Below are 25,446 nucleotides of genomic sequence, written 5' to 3' on the forward strand. Positions count from 1 at the left end.
GTCGCTGACTGTCATGTACATCACATAAGAATGGCCCTGTCTGGCTTATTTAAAAAAAATTTACTCACACTTTAACCCTTTAGTGTTTGCATTATTCTGCCAAAATTAATGCTTTTTCATCCACATTGTTTTGAACTAATCATGCATTATCTTGTAGCTATGAGATTTTGATGAGGTAGTTGTTAATTTTTAAAACGATATTGTAGGGTTGGTGTGAGAGACCAGATTTGGCCAGTTTGAACATAAAGCAAGCAGAATACTTTTGGCCGGATATGGCCGGTTTAAATGCTAAAGGGTTAAACACCTGTTCAGCATATGGAACATGTTTTTAAAGGTAGACAAGAGGAGGGGGCCCTCTAAAGCTGGTGAAAATGTGGTCTCCTGTAAAAAGGAAAGTAAGTAGGAAATTCTAAAGAGTGTCAGTTCTGGAAAGAAAAGAAGGATGGTGCTAAGTGTGACAAAAAATAGAGGAAACGATAGAAGTGGAGGTCAAGTGATTATTGTTTAGTGTAAAGAAATAGGTTGTTTTTTTTAGCTCCAATTAAGCAAACCTTATGATCAAAGGCATCCAATATATGGCCATCCTGTTATTTTCTTTTCAAGCATAGTGTATACTCCATACTATACTATGTTATATCTTTTCCCTTTTTAAGCCACTAAGTTATGGGGAACATAAACAAACCAACACCGCTTGTCAAATGATGGGGGAGGAAGACAAATGTAAATATAAAGACACACACACATATATACAGTGGTGGACTGCCCAGGTTGCCAGCTGCCCGATGGCAATTGGGCCCCTGTGCCATTAGAATCCATATAGGGGGGCCCATCCCTTCAATTTTGAGAATTTTTTAATTCACTCCTGGAAGAATGCATTAATTATTTCAGCCTGGCTGTGTTTGTAGACAGTTGAAAAGAATACTTTTAACATAAAAAAAAAAGAAAATTAAATGTTAGCATTGTAGTTGTGAGTGAACCCCCTTAATCTCCTGGCAACCAATATTTTCAGACCCAGTCCACCACTGCATATATATATCATCATCGTCATCATCATTTAATGTCCATTGTCCATGGGTACATTATATATATATATATATATATATATATATATATATATATCATAGTCATGGCCAATGCCAGTGTTGCATAACTGGCACCCATGCTAGTGGCGCATAAAATAAAAGGCATGGTTCGAACTTTGGGCCTCATGAAGGCAGTGACAAGTAACTGAGACCTTTGGCAATATACCATGCTTGAAAGGCGGCGAGCTGGCAGAAATGTTAGTGCACAGGTGAAATGCTTAGCGGTATTTTGTCTGTCTTTATGTTCTGAGTTCAAATTCCGCCAAGGTTGACTTTGCCTTTCATCCTTTCAGGATCGATAAGTTAAGTACCAGTTGCATACTGGTGTTGATCTAATTGGCTGGCCGCCTGCTCCAAAATTACGGGCGTTGTGCCTAGAGTAGAAAAGAATATACCAAGCTTGAGAAGACCTGTGAAGCCAAGTGGGTTCATAGTCATGTCCAGTGATCATAGTCAAATCCATAACTGGCACCTGTTCCGCTGACGTGTAAAAAGCATCCAGTACACTCTTGGAGTGGTTGGCATTAGGAAGGGCATCCAGCTGTAGAAACCATGCCAAATCAGATTGGAGCCTGGTGCAGCTCCCCAGCTTGCCGGTTTTCAATTAAGCCATCCAACTCATGCCAGCATGGAAAACTGATGATGATATATATATATATATATATATACCCATGCTAGCATGGAAGACAGAGGTTAAAAGATGATGATGATGATAATACACACACATACATATATGTGAACATATGTTTGTATGTATGTGTGTGTGTACATGGAATTATTTCAGTTTCTGTCCTCCAAATACACATACAAGTTTTTGGTTGGCCCAGGGCTATAGTTGAAGACACTTGCTCAAAGTACCACATGATGGGACTGAACCTGGTACCATGTTGTTGGGAAACAAACTTTTTTACCACACATGCTTGTGCTTAAGGATTTTCTGAAGGCTTAAATTATATTTTTAAAAATCCATAGTGTGCTGTGGTATGATGTTTGAGAACCGTTGAAATAAATGTGAAAAGGTAGTTTGTATGTCTGCTCTTCTAGCTTCTTTCTTATACCTAGATAAGTGTGTTACTTCTAAAGTAACCTGCCAAAACCAGCTGTTATTTTTATCATGACAGAAATGTGAGCTACCCTGAATGAACAGCTTACAGCTTATCTGTACCTGTTGCTTTATCTCTTACTCATTGGAATAATACTTTTCTTTAAAGATAGAATTACAATGACAATATAGTTATAATTCTGGATATGTTTGGTCTTATTAGACCTCATCAGTGAATTACATTACCTGTAATTAATTTCCTTCAGCCATTATTAGTATGGCTCTTTGCATAATAACCTATGGATTCTTTTCCTTCTTTTCCTCATGGTAAATACAAATTCATTCGTTTTTATTCCTTTTGCATTCTTCTTGCCAAAGCTAACTCACAATGGATTCTTCAGATTCTGGAACTTGTTGGTAACAATAACATCACAAATTGCAACACTTATGTAATACATCACATAACACAGACTATCAACTTGCCAAATTGTTTACTTAAAATTATTGACAGTAAGGCAAATGTGGATCTGCAAAATTTGTAAAGAAATATCTGAATCTCAATTTATTACCACTAATATCAAATAAATTTCTATCATTGAGATAATCTTCTTACTAAAAGTGGTCCTTTTATTCATCATTTAGCTCTTGTTGTGGTGTTTGTGCAGGGATTAATATGACTGTTGAATTGTCAATGATTAGAGCTTGTTGTGAGTGTTTATTGAGCGAAAACACCTAAAGCTCCACGAGGCTCCGGCAAGGGATGGTGGCGAACCCTGCAGTACTCTTTCACCACAACTTTCTCTCACTCTTTCTTCCTGTTTCTGTTGTGCCTGTAGTTCAAAGGGTCAGCCTTGTCACACTGTGTCACGCTGAATATCCCCGACAACTACGTTAAGGGTACACGTGTCTCTGGAGTGCTCAGCCACTTGCACGTTAATTTCACGAGCAGGCTGTTCCGTTGACCGGATCAACTGGAACCCTCAACGTCGTAAGCGACGAGCATCAAACTAATACACTTGCTTGTTGTTCATACACCTGTGTTCGTCTTTTGTTGTTCTGAAAATTTCAACGGATCTTTTTTAAAACGGGGGCCACATTTTTCATTAACGAAACACTTTGAAACTTGGAACACTGGTAGAATGTGTCATATAAAACATCTTTTTCTTTTAGTCTTCTTTAAAAAAAAAGAAATCCATAAATTATTCCATGTTAAAGTTGTCGTATTTCTGTAATTTCAACCAATCACTGACGTCCATTCAGCCGATATACATTAAGTGCCGACTACATAAACAAACGATTCTGAAACAATGGTTTATTGCTGGGATTTAAGCTAAAAATTCGGAGTGTCTGTATTTTAAACTGTGATTTTAAAATAATTCCCCCACCCACATTTTTTTAATAAATGTAGGCGCAAGAGTGGCTGTGTGGTAAGAAGCTGGTGCGAGCTGGCAGAAACGTTAGCACGCGGGCGAAATGCTTAGCGGTATTTCGTCTGCCGTTGCGTTCTGAGTTCAAATTCCGCCGAGGTCGACCCTAGGGTTAGAGTTAGGGTTAGGGTTAAAGCAAATTTAAAATGAAAAAAGCAAATAAAACGAAGAATCGTTTGTTTATGTAGTCGGCACTTAATGTATATCGGCTGAATGGACGTCAGTGATTGGTTGAAATTATCGAAATAAGACAATTTTTTACATGAAATAAATTCGAATACAAAAATATTTTTCTGTTCTATAACACAAAATAGATAAGTATACGAAGTTTGAAAGTCTTTCGGTACCAAAAGCACTACGTAAAACATTAATGAAAAATGTGGCCCCCGTTTTAAAAAAGATCCATTTCAACTATATATAATATATATATATTTATATATGCGATGGGCTTCTTTCAGTTTCTGTCTACCAAATCCACTCACAAGGCTTTGGTTCGCCCGATTCTATAGTAGAAAGCACTTGCCCAAGGTGCCATGCAGTGGGATTGAACTCGGAACCATGTGGTTGGAAAGCAAGCTTCTTATTTCTTTATTGCCCACAAGGGGCTAAACATAGAGGGGCAAACAAGGACAGACATAGGGATTAAGTCGATTACATCGACCCAGTGCGTAACTGGTACTTAATTTATCGACCCCGAAAGGATGAAAGGTAAAGTCGACCTCGGCGGAATTTGAACTCAGAACGCAACGGCAGACGAAATACCGCTAAGCATTTCGCCCGCGTGCTAACGTTTCTGCCAGCTCGCACCAGCTTCTTACCACACAGCCACTCTTGCGCCTACATTTATTAAAAAAATGTGGGTGGGGGAATTATTTTAAAATCACAGTTTAAAATACAGACACTCCGAATTTTTAGCTTAAATCCCAGCAATAAACCATTAAATGTGTTTATGGGGAGAAAGATATCGAAAAACATCAAGCGGGGAGGGTATAAGGTGGTCGTCAGATGTGCTAAAAATAATAGTTAAATAGCCTTTAAATCATGCACAATTTTTTTATTTTTTATTTTCGCACAATTGTATGAATTCCTACGTAAAAATTTTCTGAAAATCCCCCTAAAATAAAAGAAGTTATGAGGGGTTATTTGGCGTACATAAAGCAGAATTCCATCAGAGCGGGATACACAAAACAAAGAAGGGAGTTTACATAGTCGTATGTCGCTTTTTATTGGCTGAGAAGAGAAAATAGAGGGAAATTCAATCGACGAAACAAAAATGACTTACAAGCGTGGTAGGTTTTTAAATTTTTTTATTATAATCTCTGATGGGTATGAACATTTTCGACAAACCGTTTGTGTAACAACAAAAGTCTACTTCAATATCGTTGAAACTATTTGTCTTTCATAATACGTCTGTGTGTAAGGCGGCGTGCTGGCAGAATCGTTAGCACGACGGACGAAATGCTTAGCAGTATTTCGTCTGTCTTTGTGTTATGAGTTCAGATTCCGTCGGAGTCGATAAATTAAGTACCAGTTGCGTACTGGGGTCGATCTAATCGACTGGCCCCCTCCCCCAAAATTTCGGGCCTTGTGCTTAGAGTAGAAAAGAATATGTGTGTATGTGTGTGTGTAAGTCGTCTAAGAGTCCCTAAGTCAGGAAAAAATGCCCTCGTATATCTGCCAATAGAGTGGGTATATTATCCGAAGTGTACAATATTATATATCCATCACGGCCGATCTTATATCTTTACTGCCCACAAGGAGCTACACAGAGAGGGGGACAAACAAGGACAGACAAACGGATTAAGTCGATCTCAGTGCGTAACTGGTACTTATTTAATCGACCCCGAAAGGATGAAAGGCAAAATCAACCTCGGCGGAATTTGAACTCGGTTTCGCGCTAAGGGTGATTCCGATGTATCCTTAGCTCGAAACCGACTCCATTGACAGATATACAAGTGCATCTTTTTCCTGACTTACGGACTTTTAGACGACGTACGCACACGCTACCACACATTGCAGAGTATATTGCAATAGGTCGTCCGCATCTTGTGTCATACACACACACACATTTCTCTGTGTGTGTGTGTATATATATATATATATATGTGTGTGTGTAGTAGTAGTAGTTCATGCAGGCATGGCGTGGATTCGATCCTCGATAGCCAATCTTTACTTAACAGCACTTTTCTCACGGTAAAACAATAGTTTTTCTGTGAGTGACAGCAGATTTACCTGATGCCTTCGCTAAGCCGGAATAATGTCTTTGCCACTTAACCCTTCTAACCTCTTCTAGGCCACCAAAAGCCTGCAACGAAATCTATTCTCAACAAGAATTCCGTAATCCAAAGTCAGTGAGAACCGAATCTGGTTGACCGGCTGAACAAAACGCCGTCGCTTTCGGGGTCGATAAATTAAATACCAGTTGCGTACTGGTGCGATCTCATCGACTGGGCCAGTCCCCCAAACTTTCGGGCCTTGTAGCTAGAGTAGAAAAGAATAATTGCACTATTTTTACTGATTTGTAAACATTAACCAAAAGAATAATAGGCACTATCATGCTATTAGCTGTCAGAAGTGAAAGTGCTCACTGCTAGTGAAGTATCTGTCTGTCTGCCTGCATGCCTGTTGCTGGCCTGTCGTGCCTCTGCATAATTGTATTGTTGTTTACTTTGTAAAACAGTAAGGGAGAGGGTTGCTAGCACATCACCCTCTACCCACATTTTCCCCATCCACATCTTTACCGTATGGAGCCCTAACAAAATCCGATAACAAGTATAGATGCAAATCTATCTAATTACTTGTCTCCTAAAATCGGACATAACCTGGCGATCGGTCGATTTACAACACTACTCTTAGTCTTGAGTTTATTTGGTAGAGTGTGTTTGTTAACTTGACAAGGTCAAGGGGACCTCTGATTGGCTGTATGCAAATGAGTACATTACAGGTGTCCGGAACTCTCGTGGGGGAAAAATCGCCTCCTGCTCATCTCACCCGGATATTTTCTTAAAGCGTCTGTTCCATTGCGCATGCGCAGGAGGATGTTAAATAATGACCTGCAGACGACATTTCGGTTGGGAGGCCTTAATGTGGTTCCTCGACCTACATGAATTAACAACTAATTCTGCCTTAAACCATATACCTCAAGCGTCTTATAAAATTAAGGACACATTAAGATAATATATTCCAAGTCATCTTTTATTTGCTTCGGCTATTGTATTGCGGCCGTGTTAGGGCACCGCCTTGAGTTTTAGTCGAGAAAAATCGACCCCATGACTTTTTTAAAGTCTAATATTAATTCTATCAAACTCTTTAGCGGAACCGCTAAGTTACGGACACGTACAGAAGACGGCGTACACGGCGGAGACGTGACCCCCCCCCCCCCCCCACACACACACACACACTTTGAATTTTTTTTTTTCACGGAAACCCACGTTTTCGGTTATGGGAGACTATGATTCTGAAAAAAAATTCGCAAAAATTGCAATTTCAAAATTTCAATCCCCCCCCCCCCCCCCCCCACCAATTTCTTCATCTTTCACTTTTTTCAGAAATTTTTTTCTGTCGAAATACGTAGAAAAATACGGAAATTATGATTCTGAAGAAATATTGTTTGTCAAAAAAAAAAAAAAAAATTAAAATTACAACAACCCTCTCCCATCCTGATTCTGCAGCCTTCGAGTAGGCTATCCACAAGCTAGAAATAACAGCTAAATCTCACAAACTTTTTGGCACATACATACATACTCTATCGAATGCTTTGCTGTATCAGTCTTTGCTTTTCCCTTGGATAACATGGAAAGGGTAGGCTGGTATGCTGGTCTACCATAAACAAATTTGCCCGGACTTGTACCTTGGAGGGGAACTTTCTAGGTGCAATCTCATGGTCATTCATGACCAAAAGGGATCTTTACCCTTTTCCTCCTACTAGAAATTACTAACCATACTGGTCCTCTACTAAAACCTGCACTACCACACCTCCTTCTCATGGATTATTCCCTTGTCCACTAGTACGAAGCTGACCCCACCCCACAGGATTTGTAGTTCTGTGAGTGACGATGTTGACTACTCTGTTGGTGATGACAATCAAGGCAATGATGAACATGATTATAAGCAAGTTAGAATTGTTTTGTATATGTGAATATATATGTATGTATATGTGTAGACATTAGATTGATTACATATTTCTTTCATTATTTTATTGCAGCATATATCTCTTTTCTCTTCTCTCTTTTACTTGTTTCAGTCATTTGACTGCGGTCATGCTGGAGCACTGCTTTTAGTCGAGCAAATCGACCCCAGGAATTATTCTTTGTAAGCCTAGTACTTATTCTATCGGTCACTTTTGCCGAACCGTTAAGTTACAGGGACGTAAACACACCAGCATCGGTTGTCAAGCGATGTTGGTGGGGTGGGGGGCAAGCACAGGCACACAAACACACACATGTATATAAACATATATATGACAGGCTTCTTTCAGTTTCCGTCTACCAAATCCACTTACAAGGCTTTGGTCGGCCCGAGGCTATAGTAGAAGACACTTGCCCAAGGTGCCACACAGTGGGACTGAACCCAGAACTATGTGGTTGGTAAGCAAGCTACTTACCACACAGCCACTCCTGCGCCTATATGTCGAAAATTTTATTAAAAATATCAATTAAAAGGAAACAAAGTTTGTGTGAGATTTGGCTGTTATTTCTAGCATGTGGATAGCCTGCTTGAAGGCCATAAGATCATGAAACGGGCTGTGACTGTTGAGGACATGCGTAAGCTTGCAAGGAATGAAGCCAGTATGCTCCGCTGGATGTGTAATGTGAGTGTGCATACTCGACAGAGTGTAAGTACCTTGAGAGAAAAGTTGGACCTAAGAAGCATCTGATGTGGTGTGCAAGAGAGATGACTGCGCTGGTATGGTCATGTGGCGAGAATGGATGAGGATAGCTGTGTGAAAAAGTGCTACACCCTAGCTGTTGAGGGAACCTGTGGAAGAGGTAGACCCAGGAAGACCTGGGAAGAGGTGGTGAAGCACAACCTTCGAACATTAGGCCTCACTGAGGCAATGACTAATGACCAAGACCTTTGGAATTATGCTGTGCATGAGAAGACCCAGAAAGCCTAGTGAGACCATAACCCGTGCCCTATGCCAGTGGGTGTAACCAGCCCACTTATGCGTACCTTTCCTTCATTGGACACTAAACTCTGCTTGCGAAGACCTGTTGAGGCAAGTGAAATCGAAAGCAAATTCGATGACTGGCATCCATGCTTGTGGAGTGGTAAGAGCACCATCTGAGCGTGATCGTTGCCAGAGCAGCTGACTGGCTTTCATGCCAGTGGCACGTAAAAAGCACCATTCGAGCATGATCATTACCAGTGTTACCTTACTGGCACTTGTGCTGGTGGCACGTGAAAAAATATTCAAGCGAGGTTGTTGCCAGTGCCACTGGACTGGCTCCTGTGCAGGTGGCACGTAAAAAACACCATTTGAGCGTGGCCATTACCAGTACTGCCTGACTGGCCCTCATACCGGTGGCACATAAAAGCACCCACTACACTCACGAGTGGTTGGTGTTAGGAAGGGCATCCAGCTGTAGAAACTCTCCCAGAGCAGATTGGAGCCTGGTGCAGCTTTCTGGTTCGCCAGTCCTCAGTCAAACCGTCCAACCCATGCTAGCATGGAAAACGGCCGTTAAATGATGATGATGATGATATATTACTACAGCCTGATACCATTGACGCACCAAACTTTCAATGACTAGCCAACAATTGCAACAACAGTGCAAAATAGCAATATAAGATGTCATTGTATCTTTGGTTTCATACAGTACAGTGTACGTTAAGCAGTAAATTAAAAGCAACTTCTGATATATGTTACAATATAATCAATGGGGTTGTGATGTGTGTGTATGTGTGCACAGGTGTGTGTGTGTGTGTTGTTTTATGGTTTAGTCAAAGGAACTTAATTGATATACTAGCTGAAAGGACTTGTTTTTTTTTAAAGATGTCTTGTTATATAGCTTTATTTACATTTTATAATAATCATCAACCAATTTGATGATTATTATAAAACCGGCTAAGAGAAAAACCACAAAGCTAAATTCCAGGGATTTTTCTTAAAGCGAAAGCTCTCAGGGCAGCCCCGATTAAACATTAACTTCACTAACTTTATGTTTTACTCAGCACATAAAACAAAACAAAACAAAACTACAGTAACAAGATATTTCAGTATGTTATGTGCGACTGTCAAATCATGTCATTCATTGTGAAAACGAGTGTGTGTGTCAGAGAGAAGAAGCCAGTAAAGGGATAATAAAGAGAAGTGGTTGATATGTAAGAAGTATGGATGTTTTGACATTAAACTTTGATGTGAATAGGAGCACATAACCAAGTCACACACACACACACATGTATGCAAATGTGTTAGAATACATGTACACATGTATATAGAAGTATGGACACTAACTCGGCTTGCGAAGACCTGTTAGGGCAAGCGAAAGTGAAATCGTGATGGCACTGGCACGTATAAAGACATTCAAGCGAGATCGTTGCCAGTGCCGCTGGACTGGCTCCTGTGTCGGTGGCACGTAAAATACACCATTTTGAGCGCGGCTGTTGCCAGTACTGCCTGACCGGCCTTCGTGCCAGTGGCATGTAAAAGCACCCACTACACTCTCGGAGTGGTTGGCGTTAGGAAGGGCATCCAGCTGTAGAAACTCTGCCAAATCAGATTGGAGCCTGGTGTATCCATCGGGTTCGCCAGTCCTCAGTCAAATCGTCCAGCCCATGCTAGCATAGAAAGCAAACGTTAAACGATGATGATGACACATACGCTTATTAAATGGAGAATATTAGAGTAGACTTTATAATTGTGTAACTAAATTTCTAAGACGAAACATTGATCATTGTTAGTGAAATAATACAAAAACTTTATTTTTGTGATAAAGAAATATTGCAATTGAAAGAATTAATGATTTATTTTGTAGTTCTATGGTAAGTAGCTTGCTTACCAACCACATGGTTCCGGGTTCAATCCCACTGCATGGCACCTTGGGAAAGTGTCTTCTATTATAGTCCCATACTGATCAAGCCGAGTGAGTAGATTTGGTAGATGGTAACTGAAGGAAACCCTTCTTATATATATATATATATATATATACCGGAGTAAGCACATGAAATATGCAACAAGGTGGAAAAAAGAGTACTCAAATACCAGAGGTAGAGTAATATGCTTTATTTAAAAGCAGCAGAAATATAACAAAAAAACCGTTACTCTGAGTTTCACGTTCCCGTTCATCGGACAGTTTTCTAACAAAACTGTCCGATGAACGGGAATGTGAAACTCAGAGTAACGGTTTTTTTGTTATATTTCTGCTGCTTTTAAATAAAGTATATATATATATATATATATATATATATATATATATATATATATATATACATACATACACATATATATACATATATATATGTATATATAAATGATAAGAAGAAAATGGAGAGTTTTAACAGATAAACATCAATTTATTAACATATTACTCTTTTACTTGTTTCAGTCATTTGACTGCGGCCATGCTGGAGCACCACCTTTAGTTGAGCAAATCAACCGCAAGCCTAGTACTTATTCTATCGGTCTCTTATGCTGAACTGCTAAGTTACGGGGATGTAAACATACCAACATCGGTTGTCAAGCGATGTTGGGGGAACAAACACAGACACGCAAACATATACACACACACATATATATATATATATACATATATACGATGGGCTTTGGTCGGCCTGAGGCTATAGTAGAAGACACTTGCCCAACGTGCCCAAGGTAAGAGCTCTCTGAACTTTGCCCAGGCTATTCTTATTCTAGCAGCTACACTTTCAGAGTATCAATAGAATAAATATCAGATCTAAATATTGCAGTTATTTTGTTTGGCTAAAAACCCTTCAGGACAGTATACCCCAGCTTACAATGCTTACAATGTTTTACAAGTAAAAGTAGAGAAACGAATGAATCTCCTTTTTACTATTTCATCATAACTGCTAAAAACTCATGTGTCCGACAGTACATAACAAGTAAATAATAACTGGGTGTATTTATTTACTGAAATGACGAAAGGTAGTCAATAACTTATTGCTGACTTGATTTAATTACTTTGTCAATAAATGACAACTATGACCAATTGACAAAAAATGCAAAAGTTTGTTTTGTGAGTAACAGTCTGTTTACACTAAATTTTTCTTGTCTGGTATACTGGCAACCCAATTATTTCTCTTGGCTCATTTTCATCTAAATTATGCAAATTACCTGCACTTCAAATGCATTCTATTATTTTCTGTATAAGTCTAGATTCTTCTGCTATTGGAGATAAGGTTGGACAATTATCATGCTGATGAAAGACCGGGAAAGCCCCCGGCCCATCAGGAATCACTGCAGAGATGCTCAAAATATCTGGCAGTGTTGGCTATAGCCTAGTCACCCGTATTACGAACCAGGTGATACACGAAGGAGTCATACCCAATGACTGGTGTAGCAGCATCATAGTCAACTGCTACAAAGGTAAAGGTGACGCTTTAGATACAAATAATTACAGAGGCATCAAGCTATTAGATCAGGTTATGAAAGTTACAGAGAGGGTCATAGCCCAACTAATTAGGGAGCGAATCAATTTAGATGAGATGCAGTTTGGGTTCGTGCCAGGTAAAAGCACTACTGATGCCTTATTTCTAGTGAGACAGCTGCAGGAGAAATACCTAGCTAAGGATAAACCTCTGTACCTGGCTTTCGTTGACATGGAGAAAGCCTTTGACAGGGTCCCCCGATCCCTTATCTGGTGGTCAATGAGGAAACTTGGGATAGAAGAATGGTTAGTGAGAGCTGTGCGAGCCATGTACAGAGATGCTGCCAGTAAGGTGAGGGTTGGAAATGAGTACTGCAATGAATTCCGGGTAGAGGTAGGGGTCCACCAAGGTTCTGTCCTCAGCCCCCTCTTATTTATCATAGTCCTCCAGGCAATCACAGAGGAGTTCAAAACAGGTTGCCCCTGGGAGCTCCTCTATGCTGATGACCTTGCCCTAATTGCGGAGTCACTATCAGAACTAGAGGAGAAGTTTCAGGTGTGGAAGCAAGGTCTAGAATTGAAGGGCCTTAGAGTCAACCTAGCTAAAACCAAAATCCTAATAAGTAGGAAGGTAGATAAAACACAAAGCCCTTCAGGTAGATGGCCCTGCTCAGTATGTAGAAAAGGAGTAGGTAATAACTCTATAAGATGTACCCGGTGCAAGCTATGGACACATAAGAAGTGCAGCAACATCAAAGGCAGGTTAACTAGGAAGTTAGTTTTTGTTTGTGGCAGATGTTCAGGTGCAATAAAGACTGTAAACAAACAGGAAACAACTTCTATCTCATTCCAGGGTGAAAAACTAGAGGTAGTCGATAGCTTCCGCTATCTGGGCGACCAAGTTAGTAGTGGGGGTGGGTGCGCTGAAAGTGTAGCTGCTAGAATAAGAATAGCCTGGGCAAAGTTTAGAGAGCTCTTACCCCTGCTGGCGACAAAGGGACTCTCACTCAGAGTAAAAGGCAGACTGTATGACGCATGTGTACGAACAGCCATGCTACATGGCAGTGAAACATGGGCTGTAACTGCTGAGGACATACGTAAGCTCGCAAGGAATGAAGCCAGTATGCTCCGTTGGATGTGTAACGTCAATGTGAATACCCGTCAGAGTGTAAGTATCTTGAGAGAAAAGCTGAACATTAGAAGCATCAGTTGTGGTGTGCAAGAGAGACGATTGCGCTGGTATGGACATGTGGTGAGAATGGATGAGGATAGCTGCGTGAAAAAGTGCCACACCCTAACAGTTGAGGGAACCCGTGGAAGAGGTAGGCCCAGGAAGACCTGGGCTGAGGTGGTGAGGCAAGACCTTCGTACATTGGGCCTCACCGAGGCGATGACTACTGACCGAGACCTTTGGAAATGTGCTGTGCGTGAGAAGACCCGGCAAGCCATGTAAGATCGTTGCCAGTGCCCCTTGACTGGCTCTTGTGCGGGTGGCACATGAGATGCACCATTTTGAGCGTGGCCGTTGCCAGTACTGCCTGACTGGCTCCCGTAGGATTTTCAAGCAAGATCATTGCCAGTGCCCCTGGACTGGCTTGTGCGGGTGGCACATAAAAGACACCATTTCGAGCGTGGCCCTTTTCGTGCGGGTGACACGTAAAAGCACCCACTACACTCTCTGAGTGGTTGGCATTAGGAAGGGCATCCAGCTGTAGAAACTCTGCCAAATTAGATTGGAGCCTGGTGTTGCCATCCGGTTTCACCAGTCCTCAGTCAAATCGTCCAACCCATGCTAGCATGGAAAGCGGACGTTAAACGATGATGATGATGATGATGATGATGATGGCTATTGAACCAGAAGCACACATCCACAACTGTCCTTCTTTCTCCAGACAACCAGCTTATCCTTTTCCTTAATGGCATGTCATTTTTGGAGAAGTGTTGAGTCTTGAGATTATCTTGCCTTCTCAAATGGAGCTGGGTTTAATTGCCATTTTGCAATTATTATACATCCACTCAAGGCAGAGATAATTTTAATGAATCAAGGATTTATGTTGTATAGTAGTTGGTATACCTGTATTTATTCATACAGTAGTCTGTGAATAAGTGTATGGGAGGAAGAAGGTAAAGGGTTCAAGGTCTGCATGGAAGAAGCTTGTTAGTATATGTGTAAAAACTAGTCCTGATAAAATGCTGTCTAGAGCTACCAAGACAAACTGCTTGTTTTTGTCATTGATTGTCAATATAAATCTGGTTCAAAGCTATATTAGGTCAGTGTAATTTCTGACAGGTTTAAATGTATGAATTTCAAGTGTGCAATAAAAGAACAAAGGAAATGAAAATGAAGATTCAAGTTTCAGTCCTTGGTCATGAATCTGTTATATAGCACCTACAAATATGTAAGGAACGACCGTGCGAACTCAAAAAGGAGAAATGGTGACGAATGGAAAAACAGAGGACTCCTTTTATTTAAACGGGTCACACGGTCGAACACACAATAATATATATCAATAATGATATACATGATATGTTATATGACGATAACATAGATGACCAGTAATGTAAGACCACAACCGTATTAGATGAATAACAGAAATATTTATTATGGCGTTAAAGATGTATGTCTGTGTGAGAGTGGATGAATGCGACATATAAGAACATAATCAAAGACAGGCCGTCATACAAAGAAAAGTGTGTATGTGAGTGATACATGTGTGTGTATGTGAGTTATTACAGCAGATGGAAAGAGAGTCAATAACACGTGAGCAATTATACCAGTTCTTTAGTACACAATAGTATGAGTCTGTATGTGAAGTGAGTTGAGGCTGTGAGTGTGGCAGAGCTGATCACTAGTTGTGATGTCGTGGCATCGATGCCGGGCCATGATTCTTGTTATACAGATGTTCGTCGCTGGCTGAAATTCTTGTCTGTTTATTTATCGTGGTGAAGCTGAGTCACCTAACAGAATCGAAGAGAGAGATGTGCCGCGGTGGTTTGGTTTGGTGTACATAGAAAGTCGTGTAGACGCTGGTGGAGATTGATGCTGGTTAGTAGTAGTCATAGACTCGTGTTGCTGATGTGGCGACGGCGGTGGTCATCGTTGGCTGGACGAAGCTGTTGAAGTGGTCGCTGGCTGATTGTTGCTGCTGCTGTCGTGTGGTACACGGAACAGTCTCTAAGAAAAACTGAACCGAGACCAATTTGCTGGGTATGAGTTGCTCTATTTAAGGCGTTAAGGGGGCTCCCAGACGGGAGTAGAAAAACACTATTACGTGACCTTATTAAGGGCTGTGATTGGTCAGTTTGCGTTCTGGCGGGAACGGTTCGAAGAAGTTGCCGATTCGAATAATGATCAGTCACGTGATGACAAAGAGATGTTCTCTGCTACGCTCGCGTTTGTTTATATTTAAATGAGAAGAATGGCGATAGCAGTTTTGTATCTAATGGCGATAGGTAGTTTCACTACAAATATATTTGATGGGACATAAGGCATTCTCCAATTTGGATTTCATACCCATTTGTTCCAGTTTTGTAATATGTAACAAAGATATGAGAACAGATATCACAAAGTGATAGATATCATTGAATAATTGTTTTGTTTTTTTTTATTATCCCAGTCCCTTCCAGAACAGCTGTAACTGATGCCTTGTGTGTTCAGAAATATGTGATGATTATGACAACTCTGAAATCAGAGATATCATAATTAAGATGTGAGACCAGCAGGAATTAACCATCACAAACTGAATTTTTAACCATATTGTGGTACGAACATAGGTACAAGTTGTTTGACTAATGTTATTTGTAACATATATGGATATATATATTTGGCCAGTGGAAGCTGAAAGAAGCTCAGTGTAAATATATATGTGTGTGTGTGTGCCAAAGGAAAACGATGTCCATTAAATTCTTTTTGTAGGGAAAAAGGGTAATATATGAATGTAAGGTAATATCTGAGGGACCTACTATATAGGTTCTACAAAAAATTATATAAAAAGAAGGATAGCTAATCATGAAAACACCTTTAGGGATAAGAAAAATGAGGTTAGCACCAGTCTAAGTAAACTAATTTGGGTGATTAAGGATCAAAATAAGGATTATAATCTTGAGTGGGAAATAATTAGCTGAGCAAAATTTTATTGCATTGAGAACAAAAGATGTGAATCTTGCATTGAAGAAATCTACCAAATTCTTACATCAAAACACAAATTAATCAACAACAAAAGAATAAGTCTTTGTTGTTGTGTTCATAAAGTTATATATACATTCAATAAACTACTATGAATATGATTAAATAAGCACTGTGAGAATAACACTTAATAATACCTAAGAATAGTTCTTACTTTCAATAACTTTAAATAGTCTCATTTAAAAAATGAGTGTCTATTGAGTGAAAACACCTAAAGCTCCACAAGGCTCTGGCAGGGGATGGTGGCGAACTCTGCTGTACTCTTTCACCACAACTTTCTCTCACTATTTCTTTCTGTTTCTGTTGTACCTGTATTTCAAAGGGTCAGCCTTGTCATACTCTGTGTCATGCTGAATCTCCCCGAGAACTATGCTTAGGGTACACGTGTCTGTGGAGTACTCAGTCACTTGCACGTTAATTTCATGAGCAGGCTGTTCCGTTGATCGGATCAATTGGAACCATTGTCCTCGTAACCAATGGAGTGCCATGACACTCAACCTCTAAAATTCCTGGTTTTATGCTTATGTAAGCGACTGGTAGCTTTATCTTTGATCTTTTACTCATTTTAGTCATTAGACTGCGGTCATGCTGGGACATGACCTTGAATTTTTAGTCGAATGAATCAATCCTGGTACTCATTTTGCCAAATTGCTAAGTTGTGGGAATGCAAACACACCAACACTGGTTGTCAAGCAGTGGTGGGGGAAAACAGACATAAAGACTCACACACACATGTTGGTATTCTTTGAGTTTCCATCTACCAGATCAACTCACAAAACTTTGGTCAGTCCAAGTCTATAGGAGAAGACACCCAAGTGCCAAGCAGTGGGACTGGACCCAGAACCATGTGGCTGGGAAACAAACTTCTTACCACACAGCCACCTACGTGTATGTCTGTATACAATATAATATTCTTGAAATTTATTTAAAATAAAATTATTTCTGTATCTAAAACAAGATTGCCAGTAAATTCTCTATATTTTCTAATGAAAATATTTGCTTTGTTAATGTTATTCATGCTCTTGAAGATGATATGGCCAGTGTAAACTTTAAGCTTTATAGATAAAGCATGGTATGTCCAAAGAGCATGAGAAACAACATTCAGATAAATAGGTTCTTTATTAACCAGTTTCTTGACATCACATTCTGCTCTACTTTTACTGTTTTGTTTTTCTTTTCCTTCTTGAGCCATAGGACTCATAAGGCTGGTTATCTGGTTTCCATGGCTGATAAGTGACCAAGATCACAACATTCCCCCTGAACAGGACACCAGGCTATTGCAGAGTACGAGGACAGCGATTTTCAAAGGGGAACGGGGCGAGTCAATTACATCAATTTCAATGTTTGACTAGTACTTTATTTTATCAACCCCCGAAGGGATGAAAGGGAAATTTTCTTGGCAGAATTTGAACTCAAAAGGCAAAAGGCTACAAGGCATGCCACTTACCATTTTACCCGACAAGCTAATAATTCTGCCCATCACCACTTTTTGCTGTTTATATTTATTTGGGTTTTTTTTTTTTATCTAGTCAGTATTTTTCTTTTTTTCCTGTCTCTTTCTATTATAAAGATAATATGATTTGTGCATGTGCATAATGCTGGAACAATTATTTTTGCAATCAGATACTCTTCAAATCCTATCACTCTACTGTAAATCACTGTGACAGACCTATCTTATCTAAAAATATGCAATGTACCAGTTCCCAGAAAAAATTGGAAATAATCTCAAGACCTTCTACACAGCTAATGAATGCTCTTCAAAATAGCATGAATGAACCCATCTCCTTAAACTCATCTCCTTAAACCCATCTCCTCAAAACCAAATCTCAATGCCCAGTCATTACAAACTGCAAGAGTTCAGTTATTGTTGTTTTAATTGTTGCTGTTGTTTAGCCCCAGGTCTGTCCTAGATAAGTAACCTTATGATCAAAGGCATTCCAGCCACAATGATCTCTTACTTTTTTGTTTTGGGTTTTTTTCCTTAGCCTAGTGTACACTAGGCCACATTATTTAATGTGATATTCATAGGCTGTATGGTTAAAAAGTTCATATTCAACATTACATGGTTTCAGTTACAATCCTACTGCAAAGTATCTTGGGCAAGTGTCTTCTACTTCAACGCTCAGCCAGCTAATGCATTGTGAGGGAATTTGGTTGACAGAAACTTGTGTAGAAACCTATCATCATCTTCACCATCATTTAATGTCTGTTTTCCATGCTGGCATGGGTCGGATGGTTTGACAGGAACTGGAAAGTCAGAAGACAGTGCTAAACTCTGCTGTCAGCTTTGGCATGGTTTCTACAGTTGGATACCCTTCCTAATGCCAACCACTTTACAGAGTGTAATGGGTGCTTCTTATGTGGTACTAAAAGCAGTGAGGTCATCAAATAATTTACAAGACTCCTCAACTGAGTGGGGAAGTAGTAATGAGGAAGGTGGCTTTATAACAGGTTAGAGGTTAGGGCAGAAGGACAGAAACAGATGTCTTGCAGTAAAGAAGATACATGGCTACCTCAGTAGAAGTGTGAAGATGACGGCAGGGTACACTCAAGTTACCAAGAGGTGTATGTGAGTGAAGTGGGATCAAGAATTGGATAGGGTGAGTGGGTGGCTAAGTTCATAAGATTGCGAAAGGAGAATGAGAGGTAGAAAGGAGGGGTTCTATGGAGGATATATTATGGAGAAGAGATAGAGGAGGGGCTCAGGAATGCAGCAGATGGTGAGCATATTTGGAGGAAGGAGGTTTTGGGAAGACGATGTGGTGGAGAGGTTTGTTAGGGATGGATTGTGTGTGGGGTGGTCGGGTAAAAGTACATGCCTTTATGGCCTCAATTTCACTTAACTGGACAGGTCAATACAAGTTCATATATGCATATATATATATATATATATATATATATATATATATATATATATATATGTGTGTGTGTGTGTGTAACATATAAAATGAAACAAGCATGATCTGTTGGATGTGTAATGTCAAAGTGCAAGTACAACAGAGTATAAGTGTCTTAAGAGAAAAAACAGGTATAAGAGGCATAAAATGTAGTGTGCAAGAGAGAAGACTGTGCTGTTTTCCATGCTGGCATCGGTTCAACAGTTTGCCAGAGTTGGCAAGTTGGAGAGCTGTACCAGGTTCCAGCCTGATTTGGTTTGGTTTTGGCTGAAATGTCATTCCTAATGCCAACCACTGTACAGAGTGTGCTGGTTGCTTTTTACATGGCACTGAGGTGAGGGCATATATGGTTTGTAAATTCAGCTAAATTCAGGCATAAAACATATCTATACAAGCATATGCCATTTAAAAAAAATTTTTTTATAAGTTTGATAAAAACAAAAATAAATGTTATGAAGCAATGTTGTCATTTTTGTGTCAAATCTAGATGTTATAACAATGTAATCAACAAACAATAGTGCTGCACCAACTTTTAGATAAGAAATGTAAAATTAGAAAAAAATAAACACAAGAAAAATTTCACCTGTTCTACTTCATGCTTAAACTTGTGACCCTGGTCATATGCTGTGATGAGTCAAGATAAGAAACATTTCAAAACATTTCAGGCAAAGCCTTCATCAGTGAGAAAATACTTAAAATTAAAACTTAGCTTTTATTTCTTTTGGATCAAAGGTCTTTCCTTGAAACATCAGTTATCTTACTTCAACAACATATAAATTTACCCATGTGATTGCATGCAAACTTCTTAACCACACAGCCATTTCCATACCTTTTATTTCCTAATTTTTATTTTTTATGAATATGTTGATCCAGCATCCTCTTGTCTGTTCGTTAAAGTGATAACATAGTTTGATAAATTACTTTTTTATGAAGTATAAAAGAATGTTATATTCTTAGGCCTCCGTCGGTCATGGCTGACCATGGAATGCCTCCTGTGGCTGTAGAGACCGATGCGAGAGTGGCAGTCTCGTTTGCAGAGGTCACACCTATACGTTGAATCCGGTCTGTTGGTTGTCATTTCTTTTCTGCGGGCTCGGTTTTCAGCTGTTATATAAGATTATGTTATATATTTGTATTGAAGCTCATTATTTCATAAATCAGATGACATAGTAAAACATTGTGTTGTTGTGGAAAAAAATTATATAGTTAAGAGTTTATTCAACCATAACTATGTCATTCCAGCTTTGTGTCTATCAGGAACTACATTATCTAATTTGTTAAGTCTTAGGTCTGTCAAGCTCTAGGACCTATGAGACCGGACCTTAGCCAAGTTTCCATGGTGTATAAATGAGATGACCTCCCACTACACACACACACACACACTGACCAACTGGTCTGTAACAGGGCTAACTTCTCATCTATTGCTGGAATTCATCTACAATGGAGTGCAATGGAGCAATGTGAAATGAAGTGTTTTCCTCAAGAATACAGCACATCACGTGATCTGGGAATTAGGTTATGCACTTTTCCAATTTGTTACTGCAGTAACATATTAAAGAATCCATACCAACGCATCTACACACTTAAAAGCATATATACATACACTGCTCCACTTCACTAAGCTAACCACCAGAACAACCACCTCTCTAGGCATTTCTCTCCTTTCACTTCATGTCATACCTAGCTCAGATATTCACATGGTAAACACTCCTCTAATTCTCTGCTGATTGCCTTATTATATGATAAGGCTGACAGCCTTATAAGTCAACAGACAAAGTAAACAAACTTCAATAAAGCTCAGTAGAACCAGTTTTTTTTCTGACAGTATTACAATCTTCATCACAGAGTGCTGCCAGCACATACATTCAACAAAACAATATAGATATATTAAACAAAACAAAAGGAAAAAAACATGCCTCCTACCTCTATTTAACATAAGTATAAAAAATATAGGATTGAATTTTTTTTCTTCACCACCACTACCACCACCACCATCATTTCAAGCACCCTTTAATGCTTGATAGTTCAAAACAAAGAGAAACACTTATTACAATATAGAAACCACTCACTTAAATGACTGCTTATCAGTCAGGCTTATATACACAAATAGGTCGAACTACCTGTAGCCTATTAGAACATTGTTTGTTGATACTTAGATGTGTTGAATGCCTACCAAGTAAACTTGTCATAGATTCTCAATTACATACTTCTTAATTACACACTAATATTCTCAATTAAATACTACTGTAGATGCAAGCAAGGCTAGATTGTTAGAAGGTTACTTCTCAATCTCATGGTTTTAGGTCCAGTCCCAGTGTGTGGTTCGTTGGGCAAGTGTCTTCTACTATAGCCCCAAGTTGACCAAAGCCTTATGAGTGGATTTAGTCAAAAGAAATGAAAAGAAACCCATCATATATATATATAATACCGTTTGGAAATTGGCGTTGATTCAGAGTCAGTGATCAGCTCTGACGAAGCCGGTATGACTTTAACTTTCTATAATTACTCATAATAATGATTTTTATACTTCTTAATTCCACCTCAAATCATTTATTTGTATGTATATATCTTTGTTTTTATAAAAAAAAATAAGCCATTACTTTTATACCTAATGTGCATTTTCTTTGTTTCTATATACTTTTCCCCTATATATATATGTATTATCATCATCATCATCATCATCGTTTAACGTCCGCTTTCCATGCTGGCATGGGTTGGACGATTTGACTGAGGACTGGCGAACCAGATGGCTATATATATATATATATATAAGTAGTACCTGTATTTCAAAGGGTTGCCTTGTCACATTCTGTGTCATGCTGAATCTCCCTGAGAACTAGGTTAAGAGCACATGAATCTCTGGGGCGCTCAGCCACTTGCATATTAATTTCCCAAGCAGGCTGTCCCATTGATGAGATCAACTGGAAGCCTCATCGTCGTAACAAATGGAGTGTCAGTTACAATTGGTAATTTGTCTCCGTACATCTCTTTCTCTGTTTCCTAAAACAAGATAACTCTGATTTTATTAGATATATTTTTCTTGATTTACTACGTAATAGCTAGAGTGTTGCCTGACATGTGAGAAATAATGTTACATTTGTATACAATTGATTGTTAATCAATATTATTGCAACTATCACCACCATCATCATCATCCTTTAATGTCCATTTTCCATACTGGCATGGATTGGGATGATTTGACCAAAGATGGCAAGCAGGAGAGCTGCACCAGGTTTTGGCCTGATTTGGCTTGGTTTCTACAGCTGGATGTCCTTCCTAATGCCATCCACTTTATAGCGTGTGCTTTTAATGTAGCACTAGCATGAACACTTGCACAGGGCACTGGCACGAGTGTTTTTTATGTGGCACCAGCACAGGGTTCTTGCAGGCCAATCCTTTCCATCAAGAGGAACAACATTAACACTCTGAATGAGAAATTTGATTTTGGTTTAATTTAATAAATACTTTTATATTGAAAATCAGTATTCATTTAATCACTTTGTAGAAGCACTATCATATGTAGAAGAGGTAAAATTATAATTATTGTACCTAAATAATATTGGTTTCAAATTTCGGCACACACACACACACACACATACACATACACACACATGTCCATGCTTATAATTTTATCTAATCTCTTTTTTTTTTGTTTTCTTTTCCAGTGAAATATCACAGTTGGCTTTTCTTTTACTCCAAGATGCCTTCCATCAAAACCATTGTGGAACCCCTCCTATTTTTGTACATGTTCACACAATTTATGAACGCAACAGTATTTCAAAATTTACTTTACAGCCGAATATGTTTACAAAATTTCAATGCATCTATATGTTCCGTCCTGTCCAATGGGTCATTTGTTTCAGAAGAAAACTATGTACAAGGACAAACTTCAAAATGGATTTTATACTGCAACATTGTACTTCTAATTCCTTCTACATTTGTTAGTTTCTTTTTTGGTCCATTTAGTGATAAAGTCAGTCGCAAAATTGTTATCATTCTTCCTATTATAGGAAATGTATTGTTGTTTTGTGTGTGTGCATTAGTTTCTTACTTCGAAAATACACCCTTAGGGTATATTCTTTTGGGTTATTTTCTCTCTGGGATTTTGGGAGGCTACATTGGGATGCTGATGGCTATTTTAAGTTATGCCACTCATGTCACAGATGTTAAATTCCGTACTATTCGCATTGGAATTGTTGAGTCGATGATATTTTTCGCTGGAACCATAGGTGTATTTCTGTCTGGTATCCTTTTAAAATATATTGGTTTTGTTTGGGTCTATGTACTAATGGCTGGCTGTTGTATTGTTGCTATAATTTATTGCATCATTATCATCGAAGATATAAACACTAGTGGAGAATCCGTGTACAAAAATTTGTTAACAATTTTCAAAATTCAACACCTTAAGGATTTAATATCATTTATCACTAAACCACGGAACTCAGATGTACGTATTGTTTTGTTCCTGTCAATTACTGTTATTGGAGTTATGATGTTCTTGATAATGGGTGAGCAAATAATTTTTCTTTCTAATTGAATATTAACTACCATAACTGATGAAAATCTATCATTCATAAATCTGTCATTTTATTAAAAAAAAAACTTATAGGCGCAGGAGTGGCTGTGTGGTAAGTAGCTTGCTTACCAACCACATGGTTCCGGGTTCAGTCCCACTGCGTGGCATCTTGGGCAAGTGTCTTCTACTATAGCCTCGGGCTGACCAAAGCCTTGTGAGTGGATTTGGTAGACAGAAACTGAAAGAAGCCCGTCGTATATATGTGTGTTTGTGTGTCTGTATTTGTTCCCCTAGCATTGCTTGACAACCGATGCTGGTGTGTTTATGTCCCCGTCACATAGCGGTTCGGCAAAAGAGACCGATAGAATAAGTACTAGACTTACAAAGAATAAATCCCGGGGTCGATTTGCTCGACTAAAGGTGGTGCTCCAGCATGGCCACAGTCAAATGACTGAAACAAGTAAAAGAGTAAACTAGCATTATACTTACTTAAGCTTAAAGAGCTCCTGTGTCAGGTGAAGCAGTCAAAGTACTCCAGTTGGATCAGTCAGCAGCCACCTTCTGTGCATTGTCACTGTCTCTGGATGGAGACAACTGTTGCCCTGCCTACTGTGAAGTTTTTGCATGTTGAACTGTTTTCATAGCTTGAGGTTTTTCTGGGGACAGGGTGCTAACCCAAAGCCTAGCTACTTGCTTTTAGGAAAGAGACTGTATGGAGATGTCTATGTTGACTGTTAGCTGAGGTCTATGATGTATATCTGTGGGTTCCCTTCAGTCACAGACAACTGGTTGTTGGTTTTCTTGAGAATCCTTCACTCTGTTCTTGGCCATTGCTGCAGCTCCTCCACCTACCTAGTGGTGTAGTGTCAACACTACCCCTTTGTGCTTTAGCCTGCCAGTTGAGCTGGTGTACCAGGGTGTGGCATGTAGAGCTTTGGTCGGCCCGAGGCTATAGTAGAAGACACTTGCGCAAGGTGCCATGCAGTGAGACTGAACCCGGAACCATGTGGTTGGTAAGCAAGCTACTTACCACACAGCCACTCCTGCGCCTGTGGTATTTATTTTCAACTTCAAAATGGGTTTTGTAAATATATTTTATTAACAAAATCATATTTTGCTTTTACCATTTAGTTTCATTACATATCATTGCTGTGAGACACATGTTTATTATTTTAATAATAGAATTCAAATTGAAGTTAATTTAACCGTCTTTATCATTTTAGGTGAAATGGACATCAATCTGTTGTATCTGCGGCACTCACCAATCTCAGCAACTATAATTGAAGTCGGATATTTTGTGGCAATTGAGAGTGCTGTTCGAGGAGTATCTTTGGTAGTTTTGCTCCCATTGTTAAAGAAATTCTTGAACCCAAATGACTTCTTCTTATGTATTGCTGGTTTGATTTCAAGAGCAGCTGCTTCTATTACATTGTCATTAATTCGAGTCAAACGCCTTATATATTTTGGTTGGTATAATATTAATAATTTTAAAATTTGTAAAATAATTTAAGTTCTGTTTTTGTATTTGGTTTGCATGATTCTTGATTTGAATTTGTGTAATGAAACAGATTTGTTGCATCTTGGGATGGTTGTTACACAAATGATGAACACATGCACTGGTTTTATTTCACTTCTTTTGCCAACTATCTAATCAATTATTTGATTTATCCAGTCAGCTGTGTTTGCCACAGTCCTTTCAGCACTGCCACCACCTCTTCTATGACATGCCCTCTTTACGCCAGGTCAACTT

The 25,446-nt window shown here is 39.1% G+C and overlaps 1 protein-coding gene across 9 annotated transcripts in view; it reads left to right on the forward strand.

Moving 5' to 3' along the window:
- Nucleotides 1-25,446, forward strand: part of LOC106875144 (lysosomal proton-coupled steroid conjugate and bile acid symporter SLC46A3) — a 42,894-nt gene that overhangs the window by 7,772 nt on the left and 9,676 nt on the right. For 3 of the 9 annotated variants that reach the window (XM_014923142.3, XM_089354340.1, XM_014923143.3), the window contains exons 2-4: nt 21,484-21,660; nt 22,846-23,688; nt 24,920-25,162. In XM_014923142.3, coding sequence (XP_014778628.1) covers nt 22,881-23,688; nt 24,920-25,162 — 1,051 coding nt within the window. In that variant the 5' untranslated portion in view covers nt 21,484-21,660; nt 22,846-22,880. Of the gene's footprint in view, nt 1-4,412; nt 4,841-6,587; nt 7,666-21,483; nt 21,661-22,845; nt 23,689-24,919; nt 25,163-25,446 lie in introns of those variants that run through there. The other 6 variants (XM_014923141.3, XM_014923144.3, XM_014923138.3 and 3 more) reach the window with 4 other exon arrangements.

This window comes from Octopus bimaculoides, chromosome 6 (genome assembly GCF_046866305.1).
Source record: "Octopus bimaculoides isolate indiv1 chromosome 6, ASM4686630v1, whole genome shotgun sequence".
NCBI classification, from domain to species: domain Eukaryota; kingdom Metazoa; phylum Mollusca; class Cephalopoda; order Octopoda; family Octopodidae; genus Octopus; species Octopus bimaculoides.